This window comes from Charadrius vociferus, unplaced genomic scaffold (assembly GCF_000708025.1).
Source record: "Charadrius vociferus isolate BGI_N301 unplaced genomic scaffold, ASM70802v2 scaffold363, whole genome shotgun sequence".
Taxonomy (NCBI): Eukaryota; Metazoa; Chordata; class Aves; order Charadriiformes; family Charadriidae; genus Charadrius; species Charadrius vociferus.
The window spans coordinates 2,629,494-2,642,973 of NW_009647942.1; the positions used below are offsets into that span (position 1 = coordinate 2,629,494).

The following is a 13,480-nucleotide window of genomic DNA, read 5'->3' on the forward strand; positions in this document are numbered from 1 at the left end:
TACAACAGGAGAGGACATTTTCACCGCACACAGTAATCTGTGCTGTGACACTATCCATCGAAAACTGCTGTAAATTACAGCAATTCTTGGGTTTATCTTGGATCTAAATAAGAAAAAAACCCCATGGCTTTTTGTTATCTTTGTCCCGCTTTGCACAGCAGCACCTTTGCTCATCTTTAAAATAAAAGTGCAGCACATAATTGCAGCACCCCCCTTCCCTACCTTGCATTAGTGCTTGCCTAAACCATCATATTTGTGATGGTAAAATACAAAATTTTACAAAATACGGAAGTGTAACGGCAGTAGTCTGAGTCCAATTAAAGGGTAGCTCAAAGAATAACAACAATCTGCACACCATACAGAAACAAAGCAGGCTATAGCCACACAGGCTTGTCTTCTCATTATTAGCAAGAATATCTTTCCATAGGTAAGAAAAAATACATTTCAGTTCTGAGAGATAGCATGCATGCAAACTGCATGATGCTGGAACTCGTGGTACAAATACAGAAGCCGACCTAAATCCTTCAAAAAGCATACCTAAAACACAGGAGAAGGTCTTAAGTATTATTCTGAGGGACATAAGAGGTCTTGAAATTAAACTGTCTACTGGGATAACCGTGACTAATTAGCTGGATTTGTCTTACATCTGAATCACCCCTGGGAGAAGCAGAATTGAAAGAAGTTCCGATCATGGGATTAATATTGAATCAATGAAGATCTTGCAGACAGGTTGGTCAGGACTTTCACAAATCTGGACACATACGTGAGTCTGAATTTGTGAATAGGCTCTCCTACCAGAATGGACAAAGAGGAAATAGAACAACAGTCCTCAAGACAGCTAGTCATGGAACCATCCCAAAAGCAACTACAGCCCGTATGAATCCAGAAGTCACCCGGTGGCATCACATAGAATTGCCTGTATTACCTTCAGTATAATTTGAAGGCAAATTAGCTGCTAATTTGAAAGAGGAGATGCTCATACTAACAAGACTACGTTAAAGGGAGATTTGGTGGAAAAAGCTATTCCTGTTTTTTTTTTTTCGGATGGCACATATGATGATTTTTGATGTTGGAGAGCCTTATATATTACTTTCTCCTGAGGAAGGTGGGGAGGGAGGGATAAGATCAAAATCTTGGCTTCTAGTAACACTGGAGATCAAGGATAGTGTCACTAAAGAAATACCAAGATAAGTATCACACACAATGTCCCAGGCAGAAGCTGGGAAGGAGCTTCAGAATACAAGTAAGAAGAAATACTTTTAGGGACTTCCAAAACAACAGGGGGAAAAAAAAATATTAAGTGCATTATTTTTCCCTCAGTTCTTGTACTTGGTCTGCATTATATAAGACAAGGGTTGAAACTGCTGATGCAGTAAGAGGACCCATTTTATGCTACCATAACTTCTAGAGTGCAGGAGGGCTCTATGTATGATGACATTTTCCAATGTCACTTCCAATGCTTTTAACTAGGATAATTCTGCTGGTACTCAGACCTAGGAATGCACATTTTTTCTGTGGTGAGGTGACAGCAATCTATTGCACGGGGATAAGAGTCAAGGTCTAACCCAAAAGAGCAAGGCTCCAAGAACCAAGGCAAAATGCAGGCAATTTCTAGTAGAATGCACTGTCACCTTTCCTATCTTTCCCTTAGGCACTTCAGTAGATGATGCATTTTCCTGGGTTATGTTCATTACTCAACTGATACAAGCATCTTGTAAGTTCATTAGAGAGCAGACTACAGCCTCCTCGATGTGAAAGACAGGAAAACACAACTAAACTAAAAACTGGACCATACCATGTTTAATATTAATTACAAACTCTGAAAGGGACGAAAGAGCTCATACTTTATAATCAGTTTATTTTCATAAGGGATCTGCCAAAGAGTTATCAGAGTAATCGTAAAAAAAAAATAAAAATGCACACAGATATACTGTCTGGAAATCGTAAAAAAAAAATAAAAATGCACACCCAAAAAGTCTACCTATAACACACAGTTCTTTGGATTCATGACTCTGATCTGAAGCACTGAACATGAACTTCATACTCGGACTCTTCTAAGGTTCCTCTTCCCAGTATATAAACACCTCAGGAAAATAAATACAGCACAGAATGTACCATGCCCAAACTGTAGTTTTCTTGTGTTGTATGAATGCTTGTACCCAGAAATAAAAGACAGCAAAAATGAGAACAGAATTGACTGAGAAAGACACCAAAATAGTGAAGTTAAAAATAAAACAAAGGCGGCTCTTTGCAAATCTCAGTAAGTCGGGCTATGAAAGACCTACAGAGCAAAACCTACAGATTCAGCACTTCACCTTAGAGAAACTGAAAGTATCTGGCACAATCCATATGCTTTTTCTGTGAGCATGTGTGAGACGGAGGGTGCTAAAAAGCTTTAACACAAATGGCTGGACATATGCATACGTATGTGAAAATGCAATAGCATGTATTTCACAAAAGGGAATATACAGATGCCCGGAATACATGCATTATTTCCACGTGAAAATGGCTACTCGAGCCCTTGCAGGGAGTATCTCTTTATGGTAACACTGCTCTAAGTAAGCAAAGCACCTCTTCCCAAACACCACCACCACATCAGTATCACAAGAGAGCTGTGGGGTTTTGTGCAAATGCCTCATGAATATCTATCATCAGAAGGGTGAATTGGATGCTTAGGTGCTGGGTGAAAAAAGAAGGGTAAAAGGAAACACAGGGCAATCAGGCAACTAGACTTAGTTGCCTATTACCCGTGTCTCTCCCTCTTCCTCCCTCCCTCCCTCTTACTCATCTAAGTTATGCAAAATCAAAACTGAAAATTAAATTTTTTGGATCTATAAAAACATAAGCTGGAGTTTAACACTGCAGAATGTAACGTATTTCCTTAGGAAGAGACTGTCCCTTCTTCTCAGTGACAAAATACATTTTACATCTTCTCCTCCTGTTACTTCTCCTTATTTAACACATTTTGAAATTTTATAATACATTTTGCATTCCAGACTGAGATTTTTCTGGGATATTAATTTAAAAATTAAGTTTTAATGCAGGAGTCGTAATGCTTAGACGTCTTTTTTTTTCCCCAGTCATTTTTTTATGCCCAAATCTGGGATAATTTTTAAAAGGACCTTTCAAAAAACAAAAAAAATGCCCAAAATGAGTCCCTTTATGACACTTCAAGGTTATGCATCTCAATTTATGTTTACACAAACTCATTGATTGCTTCTAAGAATAAATTACAGCATATTTTGAAGATTTAGTAAAGTTTGATCTTGGAAAAAAAAAGTTTACTTTTTTGCAAATCCAAATAATCTTGGACTAAATTAAGAAAGAAGTCTTGAACTAGGGATTTATTAGATCTGAAATAAACACACCTGAACAATTTTGGCCACAGGGCCCTGAGGAGAAAAGAGAAGATAAAGAAGACTAAGAGGGAATGTGGACGTAGCCTGCATTCACCTACAATACACAACAAGCTCTTACCACAGTTAGAAGTCATCTAACAATATAAAACTCTATAACTGAATTGAAAACTGCCTGTCAATCCCAGTAACTCAAAGATGTATGAATTCTAAACCAGAAATGAGATGCAAATTTTTAAGCAAAGATGGTAACTGACCACATGAAAAACCCTACCGATAAGTAAGCTAAATCCTCTGTCACTTGTACGCCCTGCATCAAAAGCATCAAAACTCTTAAGATTCTAAAGTCTGCACTTAAAATCAAAAGCATGTGACTGCATCAGATGTAGGAATCACCAGATACTCTTTGGATAGAAGAAAATAGCATACAACACGTGTAACAGTTTGCAAAAGGAGAATGAAATGACAAATTGGTTGTACACAAACGGGAGTAAGCCAGTATTTGCTTCAAGTTATGTCACACCAAGCCGCTGCTTGAAGTGCTCTTCTTGCCCCGTCACAGATGTATAAACATGCACACATACGTACTTGTCTTTAAATCTTTTTATGAAACAAGGCTTTTAGATTCTCTGTTCTTCTTTGTAAAAGGAGAAATGCAAAATAATTCCAAAATGTGATTTTGATAAGTGTTGTGCAGATTTGACCAGTTTGCCTTGAAAACATTGGAACCGTTCCCATTTATTTCCAGAAAGTGAGTAAATACTTACAATACTTACCTCATACACATTGAATTGAGATTGCCCTCTTGACAACTCTCTGTAACTTGTTGTGAATTCTCCGATGAAATCATGGCTGTTAAAAAAAAAATTCAAATCAAACGTACAGCACTTAGTAATTTAAACATGTATTACATCTATTTATGAAAGAGAGAAGCACAACCGATATCAACTGACACCCAAGAAAGAAGCAATGGCAAAAAATATAATTTGCTTAAAAATCTTTATGCGTCCCTCCGTTGTGTGTTCACTCAATTAGTAATAAAAATTTAGAGATGAGAAGTATTAGCTTAAATCTTTCTGATGGCTTACGCTTAACTTCACTGCACAATGAGGACTAGGTTGTAAATTAGTGATCTTGCCCCAATGTAAGCTTACAGAATCTGAAAAAAATGGAATGGACTATCAAAGACTATCACCATTTTCCCACTGGATGACCACTGGCACCACAGACTCTGAACTGTGCGTGAGACTATGTGAGAGAAAGGGAGGTATTATGAGAGTGAAAGGGGTAACTTAAACCAGAAAAGACAAGCACGATGAATTTGTGTAACTGAATGGCATTTTTAAGGGGAAGACCCAAAGCTTATTTCAGCTGCTATGTCTTCCCATCTGGGAGGAGAAAAGCAATCCACAGAGGCTACTCAGCTTAAGGTATTAGACACCATTGGAAAGTAGATCTTAACCTAACGCTAAAGCAGTGATTATCAAGCTTCTCCTTTCTAATTTCTATTCCTGCTCCAAGACTACATTCAACACTCCTGTGCTGTCACCCACATTTTGAAAACCAGGGAGGGTTTGTCAAATCTAACCCAGGGGATGGCACGCTGCCAAGGAGCCACAGTGAGCAAGGTGGCCAGAGGGAGCATTGTGGCTGAAGCATCACTGAAAAGGCAGCTGGGGTCGGGGAGTTGGGGCACAGAAACCACAGGGCTTCCCAAAGTGACTGAACTGCAGGTTCGTTTCTCAGACAGGTACCTGGAATGGAAGTGACCGCAGGGCTGAGTGCCTAACAGCTGGCTACACAACTCCCAGCAGTCACAAGACCTGTCCCCATTCTCCACTCTTCCCAGTGGAACTTTCCTCACTGCTGCTCCAACTCCCACTCCCCCCATCTCCTGTTTTCACAGTTGCTCCCTAACCAGGTGGTTTATCTGCTCCGCACTCTGCCTCCACATCTGGTGAGCTATGAAACTAACTTTTTTACCTTCCCTTCAATGGTAAACTAGAATAGAAATTCAAAGTTTTATGACTTAATGTCCTGGTTTGCGATGTAACAGAACCAATTTCTTTTTCCCAAACCACGACACTTTGTCACCTGTAAATTCTGTTTTTAAGAAATATAGCACACTTCTAATTAAGCTATAAATATTAAAAGCAAATTCAAATAAATCTGAATGCTGCAAGAAGAGAAAAAAAGGAAACAATCCATAGCAACACAAAATGTCTTTCTTCATTTATTCATAATGAAATGGAAAAAAAAAGCCAAATATAAATCTCACTTTCTAAAACCAGCATGAATTCACAAAATATGTAAAACAAACAACTAAAATGTCCAGTCATCATGCTAATGCACATGAAATAAGCAAAGTATCCAGTAATAAAGCTTGAGAAATACTATATGGTGAAGATATTACTGATTACTCAGATTCAGAAGGGACCACCTCTCATGAAACACTCTCCAGTTTGGAGATCAGGAAATTGTTCAGAGACAGACTAAGACTTTTCTTAAGAAACATATTTAGGAGGTATCATCTCCTTTGATCAAATGGTCTCCAGATTGCAACGACTATTTAACCAGGGAAAAAGAAGAAGCCAGCCATACAGGCTATGGAACTTGAGCTCTATACGGGCTGTAGCACATAAGGTGTATTTAACCTTGGGTAACCATGGCCCTGGAGAAAAATGAACCTTGGTTAAAGAGGAACCTTTTCCTTTCATAATAGTTCTTACCTTAAATTTTCAAGTTGGCTTGTATATTTCAAAGGCAGAAATTCAAACAATAGCTCAATAACTACCTACAAACATGCTGTAGCAAACAGAGGAAATGTAAGTAATTCCAGACAGGGCTGTCTCTGGGGGGAAAAAAAGAATATCTGTGCTGCTAAAACGTAATTGTTTGTTTAATTTTAAGACACACTGGAAAAGCTCCTTTCCTTGTGGCGATATACACAGACTGCCAAGAATTGAGCTAGAAAGATATAATTCCTCTGACTAATCACGTTAAAAAGGTATGGGCATATATAACCACTCTCAGTTCTCTGCAGTTAAAAGATCATCAACCTGGATCTTAACACTCAGTATTCAAACCAATGTATGCCCCTCCACTAGGCTGGCTCTGAAAGATGAGTGCTTGTTGGACATTTGCCTTTGCAGAAAGTATAACTTGTTAAGAAAAGCAAGGCACTGATCCCTCCCAACAGTCATGATCACACTTCACCAAATGGATCTCCTTATTAACTCTCTGGATTAAGAATCCAAAGAAGTTATTCTCCTTGCCTTCCTAACACCAAATATTCCTAGACTTAAAGACTTTTGTTCAAGAGTGGCATATCAGAACACTAAATCAGAGACTCAGCACATAAAATAATCACTTGAACCCCATCTCCCTAATCTTCCACTTTTGGCATTATGCTTTGAAGTACTGAATATCACTCAGAATAGTACTAACTTTGATTTTTTTAATGATCTAAAGGAAAAAAATAACAGAGGAAATGATGAGCATCACCAGAAATATGCGAATGAGTAAGAGGAAAAGCGCAATACTTTAAAAATCAACTGTCTGGCTGGAGAAGGAGGATGAAAATGGAGAACTAGAAATAAGGTGAGAAAGCCTAGAATTTGAGATTCACAATCTTTCCTACAGTGTTTAGATTCTCAGATGAATGTTTCAGTGGCCCCTGGTTAGCATGATAATATTTACAGTTTTTAATTTCACGCAAAAAGCACTTATCTGCGTAACAGATCATAAACGTCAAGACTGTGAAATGGCTTTTGCACCGTGTAGGCTAAGTATCAATTTCTCTGAAATTAGTGAAAAAGCCTCCAGAGAGAAATAAAAACATCAGAGTATTGCTGATGTGAAGTTGCACTTCATCTTATTTTTTCCTTCTGTAAGACCTGTCTGCAAGCACTTCATTGATAAGGACACTCAACAAAAACGTCGTTCTGTTTCATGCGAGTGGGCTTGTCCAAAGTAACAAACCAAATTTTCGTGACTTCTTATAGCATCAAATATTTTGGGGTTTTTCACCGCTCTTAGAAGCCATAAAAGGTATCAATTAGAACAAGTGGTTCACATTTCGATAATTTTTGTGCAAAAACTGGTTGGAAACAAAGAAACGTTTAATAACTAATAGTGTTAATGTTACAAAGGTCCTGTATTACCATTTAGTCGAGAAATTTTAAGTGATGTTTTAAAATAAATGAGATCTAAGAATAGACAATTACTCTTAACAATGTAATTTATGAACACGACAGTTAGAAGCTCAACCCAAAGCACCCTGGCACCGTCTTCCCAAAGCACAGATAACACAGAATGGGGAAAAAAACCCCTCTAAGTCAAGACTCGGGAAGTCAAAGTCAAGACAAGATTCAGAAATCTTGCGCAGTAATGTTGCCTTACTGACTGCAGAATAACCCGCAATATTCAGTATAACTTGCTTTGCTATCCAGCAGGCTCTCTGATTATCTTTCAAAGGTTGCTCCTGCCCAGCCAGCACATCTTTGGAGCAGACAGATTGAGCCTAGTGAGGTTATCGGCCATTGTAACAATTGCTTATAAATAAAGAGTTCATCAAAAATGCAAATGAATATAAACGGAGTAACAGCAGCATTGTACAAAAAAATGATAGACTAATTCTTGAATGGGATTCACTTCAGATACATTTGGCAATGTCAAAATTAAATTAGGCACTTAGGTTCTTGCTACAATCACTAGTAAGTCATAGGCACCACCAAATGGCAATTTATACCAGTTAGGATGGATTCAATCATACCATTTTCCCCTATGGGCTACTGAAGTAACTTAAATGATTAATTCAATCTAGTTGTCTGATTTTTACATTGTCTGAAGTTACAGGAGATGAGCGCTGTCTCATCTTTCTGAGGAATTGAACATGTAAGATGTCAGTATTCTGCCTGCTTCTAAATTCAAAAGTAGTAGAAAGCAAAAGGCAAAAAAAATCATACAATTAGAATAAAAAAGAATACATGTAAATAGTATCCTTCACTTTTTTTTTTAAGATATTAATTTTATAGGTATTCAGAGCGGGATATGAGCAAAAGCAGATAATATTTCAAACTGGGACAGTGTAGAGGCTAATGACTGCCTGAATTCCACAGTATGTTAAAGATTTCACTCAGAGTTGCAGCTACACAATATTACTTGTCAGATACTACTTACAATATTACTTTCTCCTTCTTCTTTTTAATCATACCTCAATTTCAGTTTTTGGAGGAAATAGGACAGCACATGGGGTTTGATACCTTAATAAAATATAATCTTTATTTTTCATTAACTTGGCAATAATTTTTCATTGTTAGATTATTTTCAAAATATACTGTGGTTTATGCACAAAGTGTAAACATATCTCATTTTTAAGGATTTGGCAAATCTAAGTGAGAAACAGAGGATGTTAAAAGAAATTAATTGTTACAGTGATGCAGAGATTTTTGCTAATACGGCTCTGTTAATTTAAATCCTTGTATTTTTAATTGCCAGAATATGTTATTTTTTTCACTCCAGGGAATATCTAATCAAGAAGGATCAGTTTGCACTAGCAGGTATTTATAGAGGGTAAACATGTGATAAGAATGCTTATAAATCAACAGGCTTCATGATAAAACCAAAAAGACAAAAGTATAAGCTAAGAAAGCTGAAACTGGTTTTGGACCTTGTCAGCAAGGAAATGAATGGCAGCACAGGATAAATTATGATTACAAGATCTACTGGGCCACAGAAGCACAATATCATTAGCTATTATACTAAAAGTAAATTGCATTAGCAATATTAAAGACATTACTGTATAATAAATAACATACTCTTTAAAAATCCAAATGTAAGTGCATATCCATATATTTAAAAATATAAATTAAGATTAATAGGAAATAATTAAGACAGACCAACTTAAAGATAAATAGTTAACATATTCTTATATTACATACAAGTTCTAGTACCATGATTTATGACTACTGTTTCTAAACAAAGTATTAAGATACAAGCTCAAACAGTTTTAAAAGAACAAGAGGCTACCAATCCAGTCTGATGAAAAATAATTCTACCTTGTTTGTCAAAATAAAGGCTAATTTCTTCAGGAAAAAAGTACACTCAGTACAGACAGCAAGCTTGAATAATAACACATTGCCCCTCTTGAATTTAGCAACAGAAATTCCATGCATATTCCACCATCCTGCTTCTAGCAATGGAGTTATTTAAAACCCAGGTCTCCCAATTCTAGAGTTTACAATAATGTTCTGATGAAGACAGGCATGGAAATGAACATTCAAACCCAATCTGAAATTACGCTAATCAACAGGTAGTTTCTACATTGCAATATCTAGGCAACGATGAAGTAGCAATTGCAGGTTCAGACACTTTATCATACTTGAAATGCAACAGTTTATGAAGCAGAGTTTTAAGCAAAAGATTATAAAATGAATTATCCCTCTCTTCATACGTGTACCTTAACTGATACCATAATCAGATTCACAAAACTGATCTTACAGATCACAAAGGATTCGATCTTGCTTGTTCCATGTATGTATATATGCACATCAGGTTTGAAATGAGCTAATACTTCAGCATTTACCACAACTGCAAAACAAAACAGAACTGTAGCACAGCAAAACTTTTTTGCCAATACCTGTACCTCTAAATATTAATAAAAACCATTCTCTAGTCCTGTTCTGGCCACTATACATTTATACATTTTAAACATGTATAAATACACATGGATAACCCTAAAAGTTTAACAATAGACTTAATGTCTTACCTTCCATCTCTGTCCCAATCATACACTTCTACTTTAATTGTCCTAAAAAAAAATAAACACAACTCTATTAAAATATATATTACAATGTACCAGGATTGTCTCTAATACTTGTATTTTAATAGCATATGGGTGCAGCAATTGTGCCAAATCCTCCAGGAGGTAGAATTTTCCAGTAATTTCTCCTGGGGCAGAAAATAGCAAATCACTCAGGTTACCCAATACATCTTCAGAAATTAATAGTAAAATACAGCAGAAGCTAAGGAAATAATTAAACACATTGCAAGTTTAACCAATATATTTTAATTTGCTGATGCTCTGAATTTTCTGTTTGGGTTGTTTGTTTGTTTGTTTTTTTAAATAAACGATTCTTTAAACCTTAAAGTATTATCAAAATTTTTAAGAACATTAACAAACTGGAACTTATTGTGAAGGTTTCTTTGGTATATGCTATTATCTGGAAAAGGTATGTCTACTGTGAGGTAATAACGCCTTACAGAAAAAAAGGAATATATCCATATTTGAGAAGTGTGCAGAGAATAAGAGCGCAAAATTATTAAACAGCAAAGTAGATTAAAAGCAATGTTCTCAATACAAAGTAGAGTACATTTAAAGCAGTACAGAATTCTAGTCCATAAATTTGGTTCTTAAATAAAAGGAACTACTTCAGAATACAATAAAACCTCAATCTGGTGGACAGTATTAACCTCTTCTAAACATTGTGCAGTGGTGATGAATGAGAGCTGTGTGAGATCCACCCAAGATGTTGTGAAGACCCTGTCTGTGGCTGCAGATGAAAGAAATTTGTAGTTCTTTAAAGACTGCACTTCGCCCCTCTTAAACTCCCCCTTACCTCTCAATAGAGGAGGAGGCTGCTTGGCTATCTGACCAAAGACAACAGAAATGTGCAGAATCATTTTTTTAAATTCCTATAAAGCCAAAAGGATAGTTGTTTAGTTCTTTCATCAGAGGACACTAGGTAACTATCAGATTATACAGTACAACTATGACTCTGGCTTCCTAGAATGAAATGGGACAAGCAGTTTGTAGGGTATGGGGGTGGTGGTGGGGGGTTGGGGCGAGAGACAGAGGCAGACTCTGGGTACCAGTTTTTCCCAAAGTGACACATTGCCCTGGACGCTGTGTGAATACTCACCCCCCTCTTAGTCAATCAGGAGCAGCTGACAGGTAAGCTGGGTAATAAAACGGTAAAGTCGGCCAACACACAAGTACTCGGTGCGAACATTTTTTCAAAAGGGGAATTAATTAGAATTTGTTTCATTTAAATCAGAATTGAAAGGCAAACTAGTAGATCATTATACACCCAAAATAATACATGGATCTAAAATATTTTTTCACAGTGTAAAACAATAACTAATAGGCAAAGTTTCAGAAACATGCCTCATGACAAATTTTAAGCATATAATGTTTTCACATAGGGTCTTGAGCATCCCTCTGATGAATCCGTACCTGGCTATTGCACGAATCAGGATACTGAGACAGGATATAGAAACAGTTAAACTAAAAGTATGATCCAATAAGCAAGCTCACATACCTCCTATGCGTTGACTTCACATTTATGAGATTATACACCTGCTACAAAGAAAGGCTGAGAGGGCTGGGGTTGTTCAGCCTGGAGAAGACAAGGCTACGGGGAGACCTTATTGTGGTCTTCCAGTTAAAGGTGGCTTATAAGAAAGACAAACTTTTTTGTAGGGCCTGTAGTGACAGGACAAGGGAAAAAAGCCTTTGACACCGTTTCCCACAGCATTCTCCTGGAGAAACTGGCTGCTCATGGCTTGGATGGGTGCACTCTTTGCTGGGTAAAAAACTGGCTAGATAGCTGGGCCCAAAGAGTCGGGGTGAACGGAGCTAAATCCAGTTGGCAGCCTGTCACAAGTGGTGTTCCCCAGGGCTCAGTACTGCGGCCGGTTGTCTTTAATAGCTTTATCAACGACCTGGATGAGGGGATCACATGCATCCTCAGTAAGTGTGCAGATGACAACAAGTTGGGCGGGAGTGTTGATCTGCTTGAGAGTAGGAAGGCTCTACAGAGGGATCTGGACAGCTTGGATCGATGGGTGAAGGCCTATGGTATGAGGTTCAACAAGGCCAAGTGCCAGGTCCTGCACTTGGGTCACAACAACCCCATGCAGTGCTACAGGCTTGAGGAAGAGTGGCTGCAAAGCTGCCCAGCAGAAAAGAACCTGGGGGTGTTGGTTGACAGCTGGCTGAACATGAGCCAGCAGTGTGCCCAGGTGGCCAAGAAGGACAACAGTATCCTGGCCTGTATCAGAAACAGCGTGGCCAGTAGGACTAGGGAAGTGATGGTCCTGCTGTACTTGCAAGTGGTGAGGCACCACCTCGAGTACTGTGTTCAGTTCTGGGCCTCTCACTACAAGAATGACATTGAGGTGCTGGAGCGTGTCCAGAGAAAGGCAAAGAAGCTGGTGAGGGGTCTGGAGCACATGTTTTATGACGAGTGGCTGAGGGAACTGGGGTTGTTTAGCCTGGAGAAAAGGAGGATGAGAGGACACGTTATCGCTCTCTACAGCTACCTGAAAGGAGGTTGTAGCCAGGTGGAGGTCCATCTCTCCTCCTAGGTAACAAATGATAGGACAAGAGGAAAGAGCCTCAAGTTGCACCAGGGGAGGTTTAGATTGGATATTAGGAAAAATTTCTTCACCGAAAGGGTTGTCAAGCATTGGAACAGTCTGCCCAGGGAAGCAGTCAAGTCACCATCCCTGGAGGCATTTAAAAGATGGGTAGACATGGCACTTAAGGACATGGTGTTGTGGTGGACATGGCAGTACTAGGTAAACAGTTGCACTTAACAATCTTAAAGGTTTTCAAACCTAAATGATTTTATGAGTGTATGAAACAGTTTTAAACTGAACGACTTTAGACTGGATATAAGGAAGAAATTTTTTTACAACGAGGGTCATGAGACACTGGAACAGGTTGCCCAGAGAATCTGTGGATGCCCTATTCCTGGAAGTGTTCAAGGTCAGGTTGGAACAGGGCTCTCAGCAACCTGGTCTAGTTGAAGATGTCTCTGCCCATGGCAGGGGGGTTGTGCTAGATGATCTTTAAAGGTCCCTTCTAACCCAAACCTTTCTATGACTCTACACACATGTAAGAGGTGCAAATGGAAAATGAATATAGAGATGAACTGTTTCCTTACGAGTAAAGCAAACCTCTGAGGACAGCTCTAACTGACGGGGAAACAGAAAAAATATAGAAAACAAATACTGAAGTCTTGAAGACTAGATTTCTTAAAATGCAAATACTATAGAGCACATTATCATCATTAATGAAACAGGAAACATATTTGAGGATGGAGATAGTATACCGTTTT

The 13,480-nt window shown here is 38.1% G+C and overlaps 1 protein-coding gene across 1 annotated transcript in view; it reads right to left on the reverse strand.

Moving 5' to 3' along the window:
• Positions 1 to 13,480, reverse strand: part of CPNE8 (copine VIII) — a 128,038-nt gene that overhangs the window by 33,511 nt on the left and 81,047 nt on the right. The window contains exons 12-13 of the mRNA XM_009883225.1: positions 10,126 to 10,167; positions 4,133 to 4,208 (exon numbers count right to left, since the gene is read on the reverse strand). Coding sequence (XP_009881527.1) covers positions 4,133 to 4,208; positions 10,126 to 10,167 — 118 coding nt within the window. The remainder of the gene's footprint in view (positions 1 to 4,132; positions 4,209 to 10,125; positions 10,168 to 13,480) is intronic.